The following is a 24234-nucleotide window of genomic DNA, read 5'->3' as shown; positions in this document are numbered from 1 at the left end:
TGCCATCGTAAAATGAAAGCTCTCAATGCTTTTAATACATTTCCAAATTCTCAAAACAAACCACATTTTTATGTTATGTGAGCGTTAACTTAGAAAGGTAATTCCTGCTTGAGCCTGCACTTACTTTAGGACAAAATTCCCCAAAGTGTCATATTAGTAACACAATACAAGCTGTTTAATCAAACTTGAAAAACATTTCTTGGCCTGCCGTTGCACTACTCAGCAGTTATTTACATTCAGACAGGCTTCCACTGGGCCTCCAGGATGGCGCCAGATGTGTCTGATTGTTAATTTGTGACGCAACTTCGAAGCCCCCATTAGCCAGTGTGAAACCACTAAAGGGAGAAAATAACTTGCTGTAATAACAGTGGAGCGAATGGTGAAGCTCCATCTCATCCGTGTAATAAGAGATCTGATTCGCGGGATTACAGCTAAATTCTCATCACTTGTCAGCAGGAGTAGAAATAACTGTGGTCTGTAGGGTAAATCCACAGCAGGTATGCAGTTTCACAATCCCAAAAATGTCAGACTGTAAAGCAGAGACCACCTCACACCTTATATTACTGAGCAAATATTATTTATCTTAATATTCAGAGCAATTATGTGTAGTCTTGTGTTTTTAAAGTGTATGGTCTCATGCATTGCAGCAATTTTTAAACATAATTTATTGTGTATTTTGTATAAATGTTTCAAGTAAATTCACCCAGACAGACATGAGCAGTGATACTATAGATTCACTCGCCACTTTTTTAGATACACCTGTTTATTTGCTCATTAATGCATTAATCTAATCAGCCAATCACATGGCAGCAACTAGGCTTACTGAGGCATGTAGACATGGCCAAGACAACCTGCTGAAGCTCAAACTGAGCATCAAAATGAGGGAGAAAGGTAATTTAAACATCTTTGAACACGGCATCGTTTTGGTTCCAGACAGGGTGGTCTGAGTTTTTTGGAAACTGCTGATCTACTGGGAATTTTTCCACGCAGTCATCTGTAGGGTTTACAGAGAGACAAAATTAAAAATACCTGCTTGATGTCAGTGGTCAGAGGAGAATAGCCGGATTCTTTAACCTGACAACAACTCAAATAACCTGAATGAATAGCACGTTGAACCTTGAATCAGATGGGATACAGCAGCAGAAAACCACAATGAATGCCACAATAGAACAATAGAAGACTGGATTTCTGCTCTAACGTTCGGATGGTAGGGTCAGAATTTGGTATCAACAACATGAAAGCACGGATCTATCCTCCCTTGTTTCAGCGGTTCAGACTGCTGGTGGTGTAATGGTGTAGGGGATATTTTCCCTTAGTACCAGCTGAAGATCATTTAAACATCACGAGGTACCTGAGCACTGCTGTAGTGTACCCATCTTCTGATGGCTGCTTCCAGCAGATTCGTAAAGCTCAAATGTTCTCCAACTGATTTCCGAACATAAAAATGAGTTTACTATGCTCAAATGACATTTACAGTCATCAGTTTCACTCCCATAGAGCACATTTCGGATGTGGTGGAATGGCAGTTTGGCATCATGGATGTGCAGCCAACAAATGTGCAGCAACTGTGCAGCATAGTGTTGAATCCAAGCAATGAAGAGATAAGTCAGTTCTGAAAACAAAAGTGGATTTAACCTCCTAAGACCCGAACTCTTCCACGGCATGCATTTTTAATTCCTCTTTGATATTTGGGCTGATTGGGGCCCGATGAATGTAAAAACAAAGAATTACTAGATTTTTTTTTACCTTCTTTTTGTTTTTAAGAAAAATAAGAGCCACATATGAGGATATTCGTTTAAAATTTTGATAGAACAGTAGCAGCAAAATTGAGTATTTTGGTCTAAATAACCCAAAATGTGATGTCCACATATGTGGACGCCAGGTCCTAAGAGGTTAACCCCATACTACGAAAGTGTATCTAACCCAGAGGCTCAAAAGGAAAAGTCAATTTCACTCAGTTATTTTTAGGTAAATACCATCTGCCAAGAAGGTGATGTAACTGACTGCTTTGTTTTGTTTTGTTATTTGTTACCAGGTTTGCTCAAAAAAGTTATACTGTGCATCAAAGGCTTGGAGGTGGACAGAGATTTCCAAATATTAAATTATTTTGAATAACCTTAGACACTAAAATGTTGTTTAAACATATAAGTTATGACAGGTTCATCTACAAGATTCATCCAAACTGTAGCAAAGCACTCTTACTTTATATTTAAAGTTATTCTAAAACTTATTTTAAATTTTTTAGAATTCAGTACTTTTTTCTACAATATTTTAAATGAGATTAAAAAAAAAATAAAGCGCTTTCTGAAAAGACCTCATCATATTATTAAATCCTATTTATTTAAAAAACAGTTCTTCAACAATCTAATAATACAAGTAAATGTCCTCCAATAACATTTTACCCAAGGGACGGAAGTTTTATCAGAAATATCTTGTGAAAGTCTTGATCCAGCTGATTTTTACATCATTATTATAAAATCACTTCATAACATTTTCCATGTTTTGCCAACAAACACTTTGGTCCAAAAAATGTAACTAATCATTTCAGCCGATAAAAATAAGTGTAATGGTTTAATAACTAATGTTTTTTCCCTAAAATATAGTCAAGCAAAGTTATTATGTAATATTAAAATATATATATATATTAAAGTAGATAAATACCATACTAATGCAGCATTTAAATACATCCCCTGGGCATGAGAACACCTTCATGGAAAGAGTGACAATGCTGGCACGACACTTGACACCTGGTACACAAGAGTGGATTACGAGAAAAGGCCTGTTTCTGTTCTTTCTCAGGCTCCATCAGCTGTGGATTTCATAACTTATTTTGCAGTTGTAACCTTAATTTATGATCATCAAGAGCACGGGGGACACTCACTCCCACTAGTTTGAGTCCCCTGATGAATTTAATGTCGTTACTGTAGATGGTGTGTATGAAAATTCCTGGAAATTCACGCTGTCTTCACGGTTGAATGGATTCTATTTTTTCCCTGTTTTGTATAAACTGATCTGACACAAGCAGACTCTGCACAGCAAGTTAAAATTGGCTCACACGCACTAGCAGTTTATCTTCCCGAGTCATTCCCAGAAGGTCCCATAGAAAGCTGAGGGAGAGGCAGTCTGCTGCACTTTAACCCTCTGAGGTCTCAGCCACTGTTTTCAACTGTCTGCTGCCTCTGTTAACATAGCACTACATCTACAACAAAGCACATATAAAATCCTGAATAAATGCAGTACTGTAAAATAATTAACGCGTTTTAAGCACACCTGTGTTGGTATGAAAGTTTAAAAAGTCAATTTAATGTTTATTCATTTTTCAGCACACGTCTAAAAAAGACCAAATTGTGCTATATAAATAAACTTGCCTTGCCTAAAGTTCTCATGTGGCAAACAGAATTATAATATTGTGGTCGGCGATTAGGTGGAACCTTTTTCTCCTTAACCCTAACCTGTACACCGTACCTTTGTATTTAAAACAACCGCTGAAGTTTGGTGGGGGTACTGTCATCACAAAAGTCACAAAAACACAGTCTGTTTTTCAGGATTACTTTGAAACAAATGTACCTCTAAAGAAAGTTTATGTCACTTATGTTGTCCAGACAAATCAGGTACATGTCGCCGTGCCAACCCAAGTAACAGAGCTCTAACATAAGTGGCAACATTGTAGCCCAAACCATGATTTTGTATTATTTTTTTTATAAACTTAACCCAGAGGTTTTAAATATCTAAACCCAATCAGGTAATTTATTTTTAACTAACAACATAGTTAAAAATACTAAAAAAGGAAACATGTATGACTCAAACTTGCATCTCCGGCTGTAATGACTACCTCCACTACGACTCACTACAAAATAAAAATCATGTCCAGAAACACAGTGCACTAGATTAGAGCTGATTAGAGCTGAATTCATTTTCCTACGCCACATTAGCAAGAAGCTTGTTTACCTGAATTTCCCCAATGAGGGACAATAAAGGATATTTCTATTGTACTTCTAGAGATTGTGACCATTTCCCAAGCTGTGTTAAACTTATTAAACTGCATTAGTTTAGAAATACTATGTTGACAAAAAAAAAAGTGTAGAAATCTACAGTTTTGCTGTGTGTGCTCTCATTAAAGAGTAATAAAGTTGTTGCTGTGGTATTGGGATCCTACATTGTTTGAATTATCAGCCTTAGTGCATTTACACAATATGCAATTAGGGCAAAGGCAAAATACAGCAACAGAATGGGCATTAATGCCAGTGAGTGTCTTTAATTACAAGAGTTAATATAGCATACAAACATGTCAAGAAAAGCTCGTTTTTTTGTCTCCATTTTAAAAATGGCGCTATTTCCAACATACAGCAGTTCAACCAGGCTGAAAGAGGTTACATGCATGTATGATGAGTTCACTGTCTCTGACCCAAGCCAGAATAATTCTTCATGTTATCTTCAGATTCTTTCTGTACTTGCATATAGCGTGTTTACATGACCTTGACCTCTTTGTGACCTACTGTTATGGTGACGTTTGCTTGGAGAAGCAAAAAGCAACCAGCTATTGAGTCCACTCTAATACTACAAACTGACAGAAAGCTCAAATTAGGAGAACGTGCACTATAATAGAGCACATCCTAAATGGAAGGAGCCCACTGACCGTGTCCAGATGTGTGCGCTGGTGTTTAGCACGATCACTGGAGTTGCTGAAAGCCTTGAGGCAGCCGGGGTGCTGGCAAATGTAAGGTTTCTCCCCCGTGTGGCTCCTCAGGTGGATCTTCAGGTTCTCCAGACGGGAGAACGCCTTGGAGCAGCCCTCAAACTAACAAATAGAAAAGCAGAAGATTTTATATAGAAAAATTATTTAAGAAAATGTGCCTAGATTATCTTTAAAAATTAGTAAAAGTGGCACTTTGCCCATCAGCGTACACTCAACAATGACAAAATGAAACCATGTGTTTAGACATTTTTGCAAATCAATTGCATTTAATACCATCAGTTAGTGGGGAACCATACACGGTGAATATGTGCCATCCTATGTTTTCCAAATATTAAAAAGAATGTTCGTAACAGGACAACGCATTAACCCATTCCACTCCTGAGGCGCCTGTATTAGAAGGAGACCGTGTGATATTTAAACAGAACCTGTTGCTTTTTATAAAGACTAGTAAGCAAGTCTACATTCACTCAACAAGTTGCTTAGTGAAACCATGACTAAGAAGATCCAGCAGGTAACAGGTAATGGAGTAAAAATATTTAAAATTGGTTCAGCAGTATCAGTGTTTACTAATATATTGTCATTAGTCTGCTTCTTTCATAATTAAAGATTAAAGAGGAGTTAAAGGATTTTTTTTTCCATTTATATATTTTAACTGTACTCAGATGCACTGAAAAAGCAGTAGATGAAATAACTTGATAGTGTTGTGCACACTGCTGATAATAGTTGTGTAACAATCTAAAAAGAGGGCTTGAAATTCAAATCCTAGATACTGTCACCTTAGAGAGTTGAATGTCATATCGCCTAAAAGCTACCGCCACCGCTTTAATCCAGTGACAAGCAGTCCCGACTCACTCCGCTGACCCGATACTCGTTTCTCCTGTTCACGCTGGCCATGAACACGGGTATAATGTGCTTCATATAAAAGTAATGGGTTTCAAAAACCCCGGTGTGACCAACTTTTTTGTGAAAGTGCATGCAGTGAGCCAAAATAAAGCTTCAGCACTTTGAGAACGTAACAGTTTATTTAAAAATTTGGGAAAAAGAATGTTCATAACTGGACGATTTCTGTCACTTTATTTGAAAAGTTTGGGGGCTTTTAAGTGCAGTTTGCCATCAGTTTATTGCATTTACACAAGAAATCAGTGTCTAGTTCTTGAAAGATTTTAAGATCTACCGATTCAAATCTGTGACGGTAGACTAACAACTACATGAGAATTTAAAAAAAAAAAAAATCATTCTGACATCTCTTTAGGGACTCAAAACAAAATAACAAAACTACAACATAAACTAAGAAATCATTAAATCCCCTTATGATCCTTTAAAATGCTTAAGTTGTAACTACGTTTGACATAGAACTTAATGTCCTTACAGAAAAAACTAAACCAGAGGCAATGTACCAGTATTTATATCATAAACTTCAGGTAGTGGCTGTTCTCCACTCAGAGAAAAAAAACGTAGCCAAAACCACACAAACACACACGCACCGACTGCGGTAGGTACTGTTTCAATGAGCCTCAGCATGCTTACATACTGCCTATGGTTTATATCTTTACAGAAATTCCAATTTCTACTGATCAGTGTTTCATATTGTATCTTTATGTCAGAACGCCAAATATATGGAAATATTTAAAAAGGAAGTAAGAGACAGCATAGACCAGGGGTGTCCAAGTCCAGGCCTCAAGGACCGGTGTCCTGCAGGTTTTAGATATCACCCTGGATCAACACACTTGAATCAAATGGTTAGTTCATTACCAGCCCTCTGGAGAACTTCAAGACATGTTGAGGAGGTAATTTAGCCATTTAAATCTGCTGTGTTGGATCAAGGTCACATTTAAAACCTGCAGGACACCAGACCTCGAGGCCTGGAGTTGGACACCGCTGGCATAGACACACGCAGAAGATTTACATATAGACCAGGGGTCCCCAATCCCAGTCCACGAGGGCCGGTGTCCCTGCAGGCTTCAGATGTGTCCTTGATCAATCACAGCTGATTTAAATGGATAGATTACCTTCTTAACAGGTCTTGAAGTTTTCCAGAGGCCTGGTAATGAACTAATCTTGTGATTCAGGTGTGTTGACCCAGGGTGAGATCTAAAACCTGCAGGGACACCGGCCCTTGTGGACTGGGATTGGGGACCCCTGATTTAGACCATTTTCATTTGTCAGTATTTTTTATATTTAGAAAAAGGTTTTGAATCAAAATAAAATAATTTTTTATTCCCATGACACAATTTACTCTATAGATTTAACTGTTCTCTCTTCAAAATGACAAAGAAAAAAAATCAAGACCGATCATCGTGTGTGTGACACTTAAATTTGCATTTAAAAGAAAATAATCCCCTTATAATCTATAGATATTTTATAGATTCTATACAAATATTATATTTATTTCTTAAAACTTTTGATAAAATCTTCAGAAAATTGGTCTCTAGACTCAGTTCTAGTTTAGCACTGAAGGCTTGAATAAAGTAATTCTTTTACATTTTTTTTTTAATATCCAGAATTTATTCCACACATTTATTAGCCATCACTAATGAGTCTATAAATGTCACTCACCTCATTAGGTTTAATAAGCCTGTACATAAAAAACACACTACATCATCTTGATTAATTAATCCAAGCTTTGAAAACACCTCGCCACAAAAATACAGACGGGCAATTGAAGCATTCAAACACTGAGTCACACAAGAACACAGATGAAGCCCTGAGAAAGTGAAGCTGTAACATTTCAACAATGTGCAGCTGTGAAGTCAAACCTCCCAACATTAGTCTGAGTTATCTGAGAAAAAAAAGAAGCTTTTTTGTAGTTTAATCCATTGCCACAGGAGGACAATATTTAAGATCTATAGTTTATGTTCTGATATTTAATGCAAATGTAATTTACTCTACATTTTTCAAGACTTAATATCTTTGCCATTATTAATTTTTATTCCCCTTTGAAAAAGCACCTACTTTTTCAAAACAATTTTTCTTCTTATTTTACTAATACACACAACCCTGCCAATGTTCGCACATACAGACACACACACTTATAATTTAAAACTACGTTATCAGGAATAGAGATGGCACGATACCACTTTTTTATGTCCGATACCGATACCGATATCATAAATTTGGATATCTGCCGATACCGATATGAATCCGATATAGTGTTTTTTAATCAACAAAACTGTTTTTTTAAATATCTTGCTGCATTTTGTATAAGTTCATACTCAAGTTTAAAACAACAACTACACTAAAGCTATTCTGTTATACCTGTATACAAAAAAAATATTTCATAGTTCAGCAATACTGATCAATCTAATAAACTTAAACCTACACCATCCTCCCTATTCTGGTATTTTAAAGAGTACTTAGCGTAAATATTAAGCAACCTAACTAATAGGGTTCCAACTCCCAGCAACAACAAAAATAAAAAAATAAAAAAATAGGGAACCACCCCTCACGCTCCACCTCATGATGCTTAATCGACGTAATCAACCTTAATTTGATGCAGTGTGAAAAAAAAAATGCACAGAAATCAATTATTTTTCAAGAAATATTAAATAGATTCAACATCTTTCTTCAACAAAATTGCAGACTGCACAGATGGTACCTTCCCAAAGGAAAAAGTACTATAGCTTACTAGGGTATATATATATATATATTAGACTTAATAGTCACTATATACAGTAATGGACTTCTATTCATTTTACATCAAATTAAAACTTTGGGTGTCAGATAATTATTTATTAAAAGCTTGACATTTTAAATGAGAATAAGAAAGAAAAGTATGTCTTTGTGCCCCCTTTTCCCTGTTAATGCCCTATCGGCCCCCCTGGCTAAACTTTGCTAGATCCGCCCCTGCACAGTTACCAGCCGTCAGCTGCGTACAAAAAGATCCTCGAATAGAAAGTAATATTAAATAAATTCTAACAACAGCTTATCAAGCTTAAACGTGCTGCTGTTGTTCAGCCGCTGGTTTCCTCTTTCTGGTGCAAAGTGGGCCAAAAGCAAACTAGAGAGACGGACTCGCGACAGAAAAGCCGATCAGCTGATCATTAAGCAGTTTCATGATTGAAGTAGCAGCAAGAAGAGGCAGTCGCCTGTTAAGCTTAACGCAGGAATGCTTTACAAACATTCAGAGATGGACTTACACACTTGCTTTACTTCTCTCGGGGATAACTTTGTCGGAGATGAAATGCCGGGTTGCTAGCGAAGCTCCAAATGCTATCCAGACCACCGACAGGTCCCGCATGCCACAGCCGCTCTATCACGTGATGCATACTGCTCCGACGTGCTAACGTTCTGAGGTGAGTTACGGCGTGTTGCAAGTTTTGTGAGGTGCTTTCGTGATATTTAATGGATCGGATTACTTTTTTTTTTTTTCTCCGATATCCGATCCAGTAATTTAGGCCAGTATCGGACCGATACCGATACGTAATATCGGATCGGTCCATCTCTAATCAGGAATGAAAAAGACGATCACTCCACACTATATCAGGTACACCTTGTCAGTACTGGGTTGGACCCTCTTTTGCCTTCACAGGCATCTTACTGTAATTCTTGGTGGTGCAGATTAAACTAGGTGCTGTTTACACCAAATCCTAACCCTACAACCCAAATTTAACATCAGAAATCAATACTCGTCACACCAGGTGATGTTTTCTCTGATATTCTACGGTCCAATTTTGCTGAGGCCATGCAACTTGTATATTCAGGTTCCTGTTATTAGGTAACAGGATTGGCAGATGATGTTCTTCTGCTTCACTGATTGTAAAGAGTTGTTATTGAAGTTCCTGCCGTCTTCTATTAGACCAACAAGGCATTTACGCCCAGAGAACTGCTACCGATGGGATTATTTCATTTATAAACCATTCTCTGTAAACCTTACAGGTGGTTGTGCAGGAAAATCAGCGTAAATTAGAAGTATTGGAAATACTCAGACCCGACCATCTGGTACTAACAATCATGCCACCGTTTGATGCCCAGTTTAAACTTCAGCAGGTTGTCTCGAGAATGTCTTCATCCATGTCTTGGGTTGCCATGATTAGCTGATAGATATCTAATACCTAAAAACAAACAAACAAACAAACAAACAAAACTAGCTAATGGGTAAAGTTTCATAAAAGAAAAAAAAAAACAAGCCCTGCAGTTTATACTACAGATGTGATATAATGACGAGTAAAAGAACCATTGACTAATACTTATTATTTATAATTACATATTTGGTACTCTCTTGAGTCTTATAATTCCTGCTAAAAATATTTTGATGGGAAGACATTTTATTCTGCCTTTACAGCTGATAATATTAATTTTTCAGACAATGCTCGTCATTCGAGGGTCACTGGTTTTGGTCTTTTCATGGTTATATGACAGACAGATCATAAATGTACATACATGTGTATTTTATTGAAGCATCATAAATTACACATGATGACTCTCACACAGTGGGTTTAGAGGTGCTTTGAGAACTCGTGTTTACAGCCTGAGGAACACCTGTCCAATCTGGGGCTTGACATTACGAGCTGGTAAATAAAGCTGAATTCATTAACAAACACTGACTGCATTCATGTGAGATATATTCATTTTCCACTGCAGCACCGGGAATGACTTAATTCACATCTTCTGGCATAAGAACTTTATGAAAATGAAATGACGTTATTCACGTAGTTCAAGTTTGACTAATTTTTTGTGTTTATGTTGATTTAATATTTATTAGTTGGCAGCAGGCTGGATCACTATAATGAACTAATTCACTTATGAAGGAAGCGTATCCCAGAGTGAGAACTTCTGAATGAATTACTAATCCTTAGGCTGATGACAGCAGGGAATAACGGAGAGAGCTGCTCAGGGATGGGGACTTGGCACCAAACAGCAGGTCATAATGGGGCAGATGTATTCAGGTCATGAATTATTGAGCTTCATGAAGTGACTCATGACAGAAGTGATGCAGGATGACGCATCGCTGGGGCTCAAAGGCCACTGTTGTGATGGTAAATGTAGAAAGGACCGTGTTTTCACACCAGCGTGGTTGTAGATCTGTCTTTATCTTAGTGGCCTGGGTTAAATTTATGGCTCAAATATATGAGCCTCTTTTTTTAATTATTTATTGACATTTAAAGTTTTATCTGCTGAAACTAGCGAGCTATAGAAGCAAACCCATTGGGTGTTTTTTGTTCGTGCAATGAACAAAACAAAGGAAAGATTCTGCATCCATCCACTTCCTGCTGCTTATCTGGGTCTGGGCTGTGGGGCAAGCAGTCAAGGCAGTCAAGGCAGTCAAGGCAGTCAAGGCAGCCCCCCCCCCTCCCCCCTCCAGAACCTCCCTGTCTCAAGACCCCCACAGAGGGACACCAAGTCACTTTCCACTGTGAAATAATCAGGTAATCAACCTTTTAATTCTATAAATGAAAAAGGGAAAATCAGATTAAGTTACACATAATGTGACAGGAAAATATATATATATAACAATAGATGCATACACATTTTACTGTGGTTTTCTTCTACTCTTGTGCTGCATTTCTGAAACTGCATAGGTAATAATCCTGGGGACTTGTAGTATTCAAAAACTGCACACAATGGCCACAAATATGAAAAACCATCTTTTTGTCTTTAGGAACATACTTTCCATAAGAGACAATCATTTAGCTGCTGATCTAAGGACAATGCATAATGTCTATGCTAGGCAATAAATTAAATGCATCTGTCAGAAAAGGCTCAGGGTGATCAGCGGTTTTCGTATGCTTAGACACATCCTCCATTCATACATTCATTCATTCCTCCTCTGGCATTCATGAGTCAGGGAAACCTGTTGTGACGAGAGGAAAAGGTTTAAATCATTTCCCTGTCTAACAGATGGTTCATCAGTCTGGCAGAAATCAGTAGAAGACTGTGAGCTCATTAATGCCTTTCAAACCCAGTTAAAGCTCCAAGTGGCCCTGGCCCATGCGATGCTGGAAAGGATGAGATACTGTATGTTTTGACTGACTGTTCTAAGATTTGGCATGTGCTGGATAAATCTCTCCAAGTGAAGGGAATAAACAAACAAACAAAAAACGTTCATTCTCACAAAAAAAACACATACACTGTAGCAGCCAGCTTAACTAGACATTAACCAACAGGGATGCACGTGCAGACTGGATCGGACACAAAACAGCCTTTAACCTCTCGGTTTTCTAGTACTGTATTTTTCGGACCATAAGGCGCACGGTCGATGAACGAGTCTTTTTTCATACATACGGCGCACTGGATTATAAGGCGCATTAAGCAAAAAAAAAAAAAAAAAGTCAGATAAGTCAAACTTTACTCAACTCGTTCCATTGATTCATTAATGTTGAATTCTCTCGCAGCTACTCTATTCCCATGTTGTCACAGTATATTAATGACTAACCTTATATTTTACAGCACCCTGCCATGCGATTGCATTTGTCCCTAACCATCAGGAACCCTCACGTTAACTTTTGAGTGGAAAAAAGTTAGCGTTCATCCTCCAGCTTCACTGTGTTTATGTTATGCTAACATAGCAGTGTCGCTAGCGATCACGTAGCACATCATTATATACCATGCTAGTCCAACTTCAGTAACCCTACAAAAGTCACTGCTGTTTAGTTTTCTTCTTCTTTATTTATGTTAGAAGTGATAGCAGAGCTGTATGTTTTAATTTATTTAGAAATCCCATACAGAACATGGTATATCATCCTTAGGTAGAAACTAGCAAGCTAACTTCCTGCTAACTTCTAACTCTGTTAAATTTCATAAATTCTGTTTTCATGGATGCCCGGATGTTAAACTTAATTGTTACACCTGGTAAAGCAGCAACACTGATCATTTTATTAAAGATAAAAGAATTTAGACCGTTTCTAACTCTCAGTGATGTCGCAGTGTTTATTGTGTACCACATAAAGTTGGTTCAAGGTCAGTAAGCAAACAGAATTCATACATAAAGTGCATAAGGCTCACTGTCAATTTTTGAGAAAATTAAAGGATTTTAAGTGCGCCTTATAGCCCGAAAAATACGCTGCCTGTACGTCCATTAGTTCTTAGGTGAGAATAAAGCAGCTATCATTTGGGTTTGTTCACAGTTGTGATCCTCTTGTGTCCTGCATCATGTTCCCTTCCTTGATCAACAGGTCCCAACATTCTCGTTATATACCAGGGGAATCAGGAGAAAACAGCCTTCTGGCTGTGCATGCCAGTACTTTATCACAGCCACACATTTAGGGGGACCCATTATGCTTTTCTTCATTTCCTTAGGTAATATATATATGTCTATGTTATAATAGCGGATGCTCATTAAGTTTCACATGATGACATTAGTGTATGTACAATCCTCATTAATTGCAGATGGCTACAAACGCTTGGCTTTAGTTTCCATCTGCACCTGATTCTGTATGAGCTAGAGCAGATATCCCTTATATGGCTGTCTCAGACACACAAGCCCCACCCAATTGCTGTTCAAAATATCTTTTTATTTGGGGCATCAAATCAGAAGAAAGTTAGCTTAAAGGAAGGGAAGGGGAAGAGAACTAAAAGACTTGTTTCAGATAAAGGATGACAAAGAATGGTTATTTTGACCTGGGAATCATGTCAAGTGGGTCTACTAGAAAACATGAAGTTAGAAATAAGTATAACAGGTCCCTTTCAAAGAATTAATGGACACAAAGTGCTGGTTTTATGTTTTGATGCTTAAAACCCCTTCCATTTGACAAGGTACTACTAAGAATATTACTGTTATTGCTAAATTAAATAGTTGCCGCATTGCTCTAATAAACTACTGTTGTATAAATTCCTTAACGGGGAAAACTCTTCCAAGAGATTTCTGTTTTGCAGTTTGAGAAGTAGTTTGTGTCTTCTCTCAGTAACTTCAGATTTATTTATTTATTTATTTATTTATTTTAAACGGTCCGTTCTGACTCGGTTATCCATTTATTCTGTCATTTAACTGCTGACTAAAGCAAACTCACCATGCACTTGTTGGGTTTTTCTCCAGAATGGACCCTCATGTGGATAAGCAGCTTGTAGCGAGCATTGAACGGTTTGTTGCGTCGCACGCAGCCAGTCCAGAAACATGCAAACTCCTCCCCCTTTCTCTGGTCGATGTGCACTTTCTCGATGTGCCTCACTAGCTCCTCCTGGGTGCTATAAGTGGCACTGCAGTCGATCCAATGACACGGTTGCTCCTGCTGGTCAAGCGTGGGGTCCTGTCCCACAGGTACGTTAATCATGGGGGACTGAAGAGAGGACTGTGTGCTGTCCTGATTGCTGTATCCTTGAAAAGCCTGATTTAAATGGTACAGCTCCCCCTGCTGGTTGCTAATTTGAAACTGTTCCCTCTTACATGGCAAGAAATCATCTGCAGGTTCTTGTTTTACGGAGCAATATTCCTCCTGTGGCTTTTGTTGTTGTTGAGACAATTTATTGTTGGCATCAGAAAGAGGCAAGCAAGATGCAAAAAGTAGAGATGAGGAGGCAGAAGACAGTGAGGAAGGTGGCGAGGCGAAAGATGAAGATGTGGCACAGCTGGTGAGCATGTAGGAAATTGGGAAGGAAGGCTGAGGGTAGCAGCTAAACCTCTGAGTGCTGTTTTGGGTGTCTGTGTGAGCTGTGGTTGCAAAGTCCTCCACAGTCTTTTCTACGTGGGATCCGGCTGTCTTACAGTTGAGCAGGGAGGTGAGGTCACGCCCAAGCGAGGAGAGCGACAGTGAGGTCCTGGGAAGACAGCACAGGCCTCCCGATTGGATCGATGGCTGGCAGAAGCCACCAGAAGACAGCGGCGCCTGAAGATCCTCAGCATCCTCAAACACACTCCCAAATCCAGGAAGAGTCACATCTGGAGGCCCGAGATCAGGGGGCCACATGCCAGCCCCCACTCACAGACTCCTACCAAGAGATCCTGTCAGTAAAATCGTTGAAGTCGATTATCTTGGAGCAATTTTAAGACCCCATTGTAGATAAAACCCTCTGCAGCATCTTTTCGCATTCAAAGGTAATCAAATTAGATTCATGTGCAACTTCTGGCACCTTCTGAATGTGTAGACTTCAGTCATTTGTTCCAAAGTGTTGCGTGGTCAGTCATCACTCCAGCACTGTGGGAGACAAAAACCAAACCCAAATGAGTCATCATAAAAAATACATAAATTTAAAAAAGTGCTTGAATCTTTTATGATCGAAAAAACAGTTTAAAACCTGAAGAATTGCATTCAAGTATATGTACCCTAGTTTTCTTGCCTAACTACGACACAAGTCTTGAAAATAAACAAGGTCAGTTAGCTGCAAAAGCTACTGCTGAAGCTAGAGTTAAAGCTGACCTACAGTATGATGCTCTTTGCAGCTCCATAATTTTAATATTGGAATCTAGCAGAACAGCTTTGCATAGGCCACATTTCAATAATAATCCTTATTTATCTTATCCTGGGCCTTGGTGCAGCCCCTTTGTTCATCTAGTGTCTGAAACAAGTTGTTCTAGCCTATCTGCCCTTAACTTTTCTGTCTTCTGACTGGCTGTCTTTTGCAGACAGAGCGCTAAAACAACAGGTGGGTGGGGATTTACTGCTCAAGGGCAGCGCTGACATAAAAAGGGCCTACTATACAGAAATCTATAGTCAAAAGGGCTGTGAACCAGACAGATAAATGTTGTAGAGCAAAAAATAAAATATAATAGCCTGAAATTTAAAAAGATTAGCGTACGATGCAGCATGAAATGGAAAAGCTGCAAAAAGTCACTGCGCTGGAACGAGACACGTGTGATGATCTGTGCATTTGAAAAGAGATATTCCATCTCTTACACTCAAGCCTCACCACATCTACCATGGAATTCACCCATCAACCACTGGTTCATCACTCGGCCATTGCCTCAGCAGAGTTTCCTTCACAAACAAATTTCCAAAGATGCTTCTCTCATGAGAAGCATTACTCTAAACTTAAGGACTCACAAAACTAAGAAAATCTTGATCAAACTGGGGATTATTTTCACCAAAACTGTCTGTAACACTCTGGAGGTCCTTGGATTTTATGGTGTTTAGTGTCCTGGCTGTTGGGTTTAATGATTTGTTTTTTTACTTTCATTTTAAAAGAAAAACCTGTTTCATTTCTGACCACTACACAACATGCAGAAGACTGTTTAAAAAAAAAAAAAAGAGGACTGGAACGCTCATATTGTCTAATGAATGTTTCTTATAAAAATTCAATACTTGTATCACCTTGAACTGACAATTCATTAAACATTCATGTAGGGCTGCTCGATTATGGCAAAAATGATAATCACGATTATTTTTCACTGAAATTGAGATCACGATTATTTGACGATATTTATTTAACCCTTTAAGACCTACTATAGAACCAAGTCCACCAGAGCTTATATTATTTTTTTTTACATGTTGTAGTGCCATTTGTGGGAGCATTTCAAGTTGCTATACATCAATACAACTGTTATAGCCCATATTTTAATAATATGTATGCATTAAGTGCATAGTAATTACATAAATTGCAAAAAAGTGCAATAAACTACAAAAAAAATAGAAAATCGCTTTTGTTTTGTTTACATATATTTCTACTTGGAGAAATTTAAGAGGTTTATCCCTCAAAACTTTAAATACAATAAAGTTGCAAAAAATAGTTTACAACAACAGGAAATTTATTTTGAGTCTCTTCATAGTTTTATTTTGGAGATACACCAATTTTTATATACTGCAGGAAAAACAAAAAACAATCCTATGATGCAAATTTGCAAAGAAAACAGCATGTGCATCATTTCACTGTGGGAAGTGTTACGAACAGCTGATAGGAACGGCAAAGCCTGTTTCTGGAATATTATGTTTTTGTTCCTGCAAGCGCTTTTTATGCAATTTTTGCAAAGCTATATGTGGAACGAAACCGTGACCGAGGACAAGCTGATGGCATAAGATGTAAGTACAACTCCTCCGTTTCATATGCAAAACAAATTATTGCGCTAGCTTACACGGTTCAGGTTCTACAGGGATTTAAAAATAATTACACAAAACGGAGCGTGCTGCTCTGACCGGCTTTAAAGGGTTAACAATGACTTTAAAAAATAATATAAAATAGTGTGCAACACCACTGAAGTTTTTTTTTACCTCTCTTTTCAACCAACGGCAGTCACTCTCCAAATAACTTCTGCTTAGCTTTCCGAGCTTCCCTCGGGTCCTCTTAATCAGTGGTCTCCAACCTTTTTTGCGCCACGGACGGTTTATGCCCGACAATATTTTCACGGACCGGCCTTCAAGGTGTCGCGGATAAATGAGGGAGGGGCTAATAATCGGCTCAGTCATTTTTAATGATCGTTGAAAGCCCAGATCATAATCGTGATTAAAATTCGATTAATTGAGCAGCCCTACATTCATGTGTTGTGTTGATAAAGGATGATGTACCACTCATGCTGCTAAAGAGGACTTGTGAGCTTGTTTCAGTCTGAAACACTAATCAACACAAGAAGTTTTTTTACTTATAGTAATTTATATTGAGCAGCACGGCTCTAGCCTAGGACCTCTCAATCTTTATGCAAACATGGGTGGAAAGGAAAAGGTGGTGAGAGCAGTGACAAGACCCAACAGGCATCAATAAGAGCAGATTTACTTTGATCAAGTCAGATACACCATGAAAAGGAGGAACTGGGGTGGAGGCTGTCTAAAAAGAGGCAGATCTGCACCTAGTATGGGACAGACTAAAGCACAATAAACAGTGTGCCCTTGAAAAGATTTACCAATTGGTTATGTAGAAGGGTATCAGCTGAGCCATCAGCTAATGTGGGCTGGTAATGAGATGAGCTGCTGAGCCCGGAGTGCAGCCGAGCTCGACTTTGAGACCTGCCTGAACTAACGCTGCGCTGTTTGGAGATCAAACAGAAGTTGACTCAAGTAGATTTACCCCAACTCCCTAAAAGGCCTTAAACACAATCTATAAACAGATTTTGATTTGTAAAAATGATGGACTTGCCCTTTTAAAGACAGCACTTAGCACATTTTACCATGTCGGCTGAACTGAGTCAGGATTGATTGTAACTCAGCTGGTGTGACAACTTGCCACGCTGTTCAACAGTATGAAGCATGAAACCCAGACTGTCTCATTCTCTAAATGTTATTCCCTCGTTTCCATTTTGTGTCCAATCATTAACAACAAATAGACCACAGTGACCAGAAGGAAAGGTTTTGGATGGAGTAAAAACCAAAACAAACACAGTCCAGCGCTCCTTGTCAGCAGACTTCAGTCAAATATCTTAGAGTGTAATTCTGCAACGAGTGTGTGTTTGCTGCTGCGACACTCAGAGCTGATTCATTACTCCAGGCATTTAGGCCACCCTTGCAGCAAACAGCCAGTTGCTGTGTGGCAGCCGATTGCCTGGAACCTGGTCCAGATGCTTGTTAACAGAGGAAGAGTAATGGACCGCATCTCACCGTTTGCTACTGATGCAATACAGGGAGGCTGGAAAATGGTGGGCCAAACACAAGCACCCCCACCCCTGTCACATATACAGTAGCTCTACTGTGCAGAAGTCCTTGACTGTTTATTGGACTTGACTTGATTTCCACAGTTCTCTACCATCTGCCAGATATCGATGATCTAATTTTCAGTAGGATCGCTGCCACGTGTAATTAGTCATTGGAAAGATTCAAAAGGATTTTATGCTGATGGTTATTTTACGAGCCACAGGCCAACACAGCTAAGAGGATGAGTAAGTTCAGTTCTGTAGTTATATTAGCTGACGAAGGAGTCGCTAAGTGTAGGTTAATGCCCATAGTTTCCTGTTATAGTCTGGTTTACAGTTTTACGATTCTTCCTGTAAATCGCTGGAGTTCCCCCACCATAGTCATGTCATGGGAACTGTGGTTGACTTTTAATTAGAGAGGCTGCGATGTGTCTGTGTGTCGATGAGTTGCAAGGGATTAACGATAGCAGATGTGGTTTGGCATGTTTGAAATGGGATAATTCCAAACTAGATTCTTTTAGCTGTAAGAGCTTATGAATATGAAGATTTGATGTTCACATTTGTAATCTAACTGCTCCTCTTTAGCGTCAAACCGGGACTTGTGTAAAAATCCTCTATGCCATAAATACAGCTGTAAATATAGCACACAGAGGACATTTTTAGCATTGTCTGTTCGCAAACCACTTTGGTCTTGATCCAGAAAGAAGAGTTAGACGGCAATACTAAGAAAAGTGACCCACAAAGCCTCAACTGAACCAGCAAACTCTATGAAATAGCAGCCTCATCTCATGTGGCGTCTTTTAAGGACTCACTCGCTGTGGTTAGCTAAACACAGCTGTGGCATTTCAGGACAAGCAAATGTGTACTTGTCTCAACAATAAGCACTTTGGGTCTTGAATTACAAACTTTTTCAGTGCCTCTTGGTTCAACTCAAACGTGGGAAAGATATCCTTATTAAACTGAGAAATGCGAACACATACAACAGAATTAGGTTTCCCAAATCTTCATAAATAATCCAGAGCTGTGGCAATTAGAGTTCACTGACTTGTGCTAAGACTGAGCACACATTACTAAGTAAATAATATTTATTTCTTGTTTTCCACTCTTATCACCATCTTGCCCAAGGACACTTCGACATGCAGACTGGAGGAGCCAGGAAATCGAGCCTCTGACCCTCTAATTAGCAGATGACCAACAAAAAAAAACTAAAAAAACTAAAACAAAATATAAACAAACAAAAAAAACGTGTGCAGATTAAAGATATCATACCACACCAAAAGATGATATTTCCCAGTAAAAACCACATCTGTAAACAACAAAAACCTGACTGGTGGGTCTTAAACCCACAAACTTTGAATCACATCTCAAGTGTTTGACTAGGAATCTAACGTGCTATTGTTTGCACCAAAAAGCCTGTTACAGATCAACTTTATTTACACATAAGAGTAAAGTTTAGTACACACAAATACGCAGGATCTCATTGTTTTGCACTGTCAAAACATGCTGTCAAAACAGCACACAGTTTGAGTTATCACTTCATCAGGTGCATGTGAACTCAGCATTTTGTCAGATTCTTATGAGTAAGACTTAATATGTTTGTCTCTGGGAGCTTTTGACAGAGGAAAAAGGTTCTCCAAGCACATAACGGTCAGACTACCCTCTCCCACCCAGCCCTTAAAGCTGAAGTAATCAATATGTGTTATGCAAGCGTTTAAGAACAAAGATGAGCGTGTCAAAGTGTTTCGGTTTCTTTCAGCTCATTGTTTTGGATGAATGTAAACTTGATGCTCTCATCAATCATGTTTCCAGACACAGCAGGAAGCCGTTTTAGTCAAAGAGCTCTGATAAAACCTCTGTGCACAACTTACTGAGCACCAGACCAAGACAGACGGCATTAGTGACCAGCTGTTGAACATGGCAGAGGAATTAGTCACTCCCTATGGAATTTCTTTTGTGATTACTGTGGCTAAAAAATGCTTTGCAGCAGCTTTTCTCAAAAATTCCAGATTCATGTGGCAAAGATTTATGTCCTTTTACTGCATTAAAATTGTAATTATTGCAAACTGTAGTTATATACACATTGCAATTATAGCAACATTACAAGCATAATGTTCATAAGTGTAACTTTTTTAAAGAAAAACTGCATCAACTTAAAATGAAAAGAATGTATCTGTTTTTACAGTACACACATGTCATGTTAACAACACTTTGTTTGCAACATTTTCCCAAGCTCTTTAACGGCAATTCTTTTTCTGCATGCCTTAACTATGCACAAAAGGTATGAAATTACAGGATAAATCATGGCCCAAATGTTGTTGTTTTAAAAGCTTTGTGGGTGACTTCACTAATACAAATGTTAAAAAAAATAAAATTGAAAGTTCTTGAGTAATTTTGGTTAATCTCAGAAATAACATAAATTCCAAGATGGACTAAATGGCAAATAAAGAATGGCCTATTTGGTGTTGGTGGAGACCAAAATCAGTGATTAAATGAGGCAACAAGGAAGTTTTTTCCTAACACAACATGTTAGTGATAAATTTAAAACATGGTTTGGTGCCTTCAGGCTAAAACAACAGCAGCAATCAGGAGGATTAGCTAAGACAAGCTTTTGATATGTTTTGGTGCAGCAGTCCCCAACCCCGGACCACCGACAGGTACTGGTCCGTGAGCCGCTTGATACCAGGCCGTGAGAGTTGAGGCTCGGGTTATGGTTTTCGGGGATTTTATCGTTAACTCTGTTTCCCTGGGTCTTTTCCCGTGTTGTAGTTGCGCGTCTTATTTTGAAAGAAATATTTATGCATTACCATAGCGACCAGAGAGCATTAAGAGGAAGATTTTACTCTCGGTGTTGTTGGCGCATTTCAGGAGAAGGCTGCTAATAAAGTTACACAATTACACAGTGAATTTGCGTTGATTGTTGCGTTTACACAACAATATAGTTTTTGTCTTGGTCGTATCATTTTATTTTATTGTATTTATCTGCGACACTGTAAAGGCCGTTCTGCGAAAATATTGTTGACATTAAACCGGTCTGTGGCACAAAAAAGGTTTGGGACCGCTGTTTTAGTGAATAAAGTAGAAAGACATGGAGAACACAAACCTCTTTGTGTTTGTGTCCTTTTTAAATGATCAAATAGTAAAAACAACAAAACAAGAGTTTAAAAGGTAAATATTCATTATCTACTATTCTGAATAATATGTGCATATGTGAATGTGCAGTATTTACAATATTTTTCGTGTACATGTATTCATTAGTGATGATTTTCATATTGGCTTACAGAAAGAAGTTGCTATAATATCAAAACAAAGTAGCATTTCTAAGACATATTTGCATCATTCATTTCAAAGTACACCTAAGTTCTGATTTGTAACTCTCCCATTGAGTTATATTAGACTTCTCACATAAATCATGCAAGACTAAAACAAGTGTAAATCTTAGTTCCTGAATTAGAAAGAAAATACATGTAGAAATCCTCAAGGCAGCAGCATATTTCAGGTTAAGACAATATGTTTGCAGGAGAATAAAATCTCATAAATGTGGCTGGCAATGCATTAAAGAAAGCTTTTTAATTACATAACTAGTTTCACAACTGTCACTTGTGTTTTTATAATGAACATGAGAGACCAGTATCCCAGTAACCAAGAAAGTTGGCCGCAGTCTGAGAGTTTACACTTCTCTAAATAATTTGTCTCAGATCCTCCAATTTCAAGTTCAAGTTCAAGTTCAAGTTCAACTTTATTGTCACTTCAACCATATACAGTTTAAAAATACACAGTGAGGCGAAACAACGTTCCTCCAGGAACCAAGGTGCTACAAGACAAGTTAGTGCAAAAAAAATAATAATATATAATATATCTAGTAATAATATTGTGCAAAAGAGCATTTACAGGTTGGTGTGTGCGATGGTTTGGTGGTGTAGGTCAGTGTGTTTGCGCTTTGTGTTGGTTAGTCAGTCCAGTCTCAATGTTTTGAGGTATTTGAGTTAAGCTGAGTGATAATGTTAGTGTATGTGTGTGTGTGCGTGTTTATCAGTCAGTCCCTTTTTGCTGAGGAGACGGATGGCTTGTGGAAAAAAGCTGTTGCACAGTCTGGATGTGCGTGCCCGAATGCTTCGGTACCTTTTTCCAGATGGCAGGAGTGTAAAGAGTGTGTGAGAGGGGTGTGTCCGATCAGCCACAATGCTGGTGGCTTTGCGAATGCAGCGTGTGGTGTAGATGTCCTCAATAGAGGGTAGAGAGACCCCGATGATCTTCTCTGCTGTTCCCACTATCCGCTGTAGGGTCTTGCGGTCTGATATGGCACAGCTCCCAAACCAGACAGTGATGCAGCCGCTCAGGATGCTCTCAATAGTTCCTCTATAGAAGGTGGTCAGGATCGGTGGTGGAAGCCGGGCCTTTCTCGGTCTTCTCAGAAAGAAGAGACGCTGTTGGGCTTTCTTGTGCAGGGAGCTGGTGTTGAGGGACCAGCCGAGGTCCTTCTCCAGGTGTACACCCAGGAATTTGGTGCTGTCAACGATCTCCACAGAGGAGCCGTTGATGCTCAGCGGTGAGTGGTCGCCTCGTGTCCTCCTAAAGTCAACAACCATCTCTTTTGTCTTGTCAACATTCAGAGACAGGTTGTTGTCCTTACACCAGTCCGTTAGTCTCTGCACTTCCTCTCTGTACGCTGACTCGTCGTTCTTGCTAATGAGACCCACCACGGTCGTGTCATCAGCGAATTTAATGATGTGATTTGAACTGTGTGTTGCTACACAGTCATGAGTCAGCAGTGTGAACAGCAGAGGACTGAGCACACAGCCTTGTGGGGCCCCAGTGCTCAGTGTGGTGGTGCTGGAGGTGCAGTTCCCGATCCGTACTGACTGAGGCCTTCCGGTCAGAAAGTCCAGGATCCAGTTGCAGAGGGAGGTGTTCAGGCCTAACAGGCTCAGCTTTCCGATCAGTTGTTGGGGGATGATCGTGTTAAATGCTGAGCTGAAATCTATGTACAGCATTCGGACGTGTGAGTCCTTCTTGTCCAAGTGTGTCAGGGCAAGATGGAGTGCAGTGGAGATGGCGTCGTCCGTTGAGCGGTTATGGCGGTATGCAAATTGCATTGGGTCCAGTGAGGGGGGCAGCAGGGTCTTGATGTGTCTCATGACGAGCCGTTCGAAGCACTTCATGATGGTGGGTGTAAGTGCGATAGGGCGGTAGTCATTGAGACAGGACACAGAAGACTTCTTGGGCACGGGGACGATGGTGGTGGCCTTGAAGCACGTGGGGACAACGGCACTGCTCAGAGAGATGTTGAAGATGTCGGTGAGAAAACACCTTAATCCTGTGAAAACAATTTTGTGGGATTGTGGTATGCTAATAAATCCTAGTTTACTGCATTTTCAGGTCATTAGCCTATATTTGTCCACAGGAAACTGGAAAGGCAAACTTTTTTCCTAACAGCTTCCTGCTTTATATTCAGTACACATTCACACCTTGCTATATTCATACAAGTGACTGCACTAAAGATTCAAATAAGCTTCCCTACTTTGCTCTTATGTTTTTATAAGTACTACTTGCTCGTGCTACAGTTGGTCAGTAATTTTAGTTCGATGTTAGGTGGTTGCTCGGAAACATGATGACATCACTATATATCATGCATAATGAAAGCTTTGTGGATATAAATTAGATGTTACTGTTTTGAAACTGAAATTAAATCCTTAGTGGTTTTATGAGGTGTTAAAAGTGAGTAAATGCTACAAATGGTCAGTGATTTTAGCCTGTTTGTAGGTGCTTGCTAGGCAACATGATTGTATTAATCATAACATCCAATATAGATAAAAATCTTCAGGGGCCAGTGTTGGATGTTCAACTCCTGATGGGGTAAGAGGAATTCGCAAGCAAACAAACACACGGAGATTTCATGTATTAAAGTCAGATTTTCCAGAAAGACAAACCAGTAACCAGTAACCAGTAACTAAGTAAATATTCTCCCATTTATTCCCCTATAGATCTTTCTATATATTGACGCATCTGTTTCTTTCTACTACTGTTCAAAATCTATGAACACCCCCCCCCCCCCCCCCCCCCCAAAAAAAAAAAAAAAAAAACCAAAAAACTTTAATGAATCCCTTTTAATGAGCTA

General features: G+C 39.0%; 1 protein-coding gene across 1 annotated transcript in view; it reads right to left on the bottom strand.

Annotated features, from left to right (window-relative positions):
* The window catches only part of glis1a (GLIS family zinc finger 1a), a 67791-nt gene that overhangs the window by 21133 nt on the left and 22424 nt on the right, over positions 1 to 24234 (bottom strand). The window contains exons 2-3 of the mRNA XM_086271123.1: positions 13642 to 14763; positions 4637 to 4798 (exon numbers count right to left, since the gene is read on the bottom strand). Of these exons, the coding sequence (XP_086127249.1) occupies positions 4637 to 4798; positions 13642 to 14535 (1056 nt within the window). The 5' untranslated portion in view covers positions 14536 to 14763. The remainder of the gene's footprint in view (positions 1 to 4636; positions 4799 to 13641; positions 14764 to 24234) is intronic.

Source organism: Aulonocara sp. 'chitande type north' Nkhata Bay, linkage group LG18 (genome assembly GCF_057382095.1).
Source record: "Aulonocara sp. 'chitande type north' Nkhata Bay isolate Kocher_YH1m ecotype deep benthic linkage group LG18, A_spYH_male_GT1.1, whole genome shotgun sequence".
NCBI classification, from domain to species: domain Eukaryota; kingdom Metazoa; phylum Chordata; class Actinopteri; order Cichliformes; family Cichlidae; genus Aulonocara; species Aulonocara sp. 'chitande type north' Nkhata Bay.
This window is presented reverse-complemented; position numbering and strand designations above follow the sequence as displayed.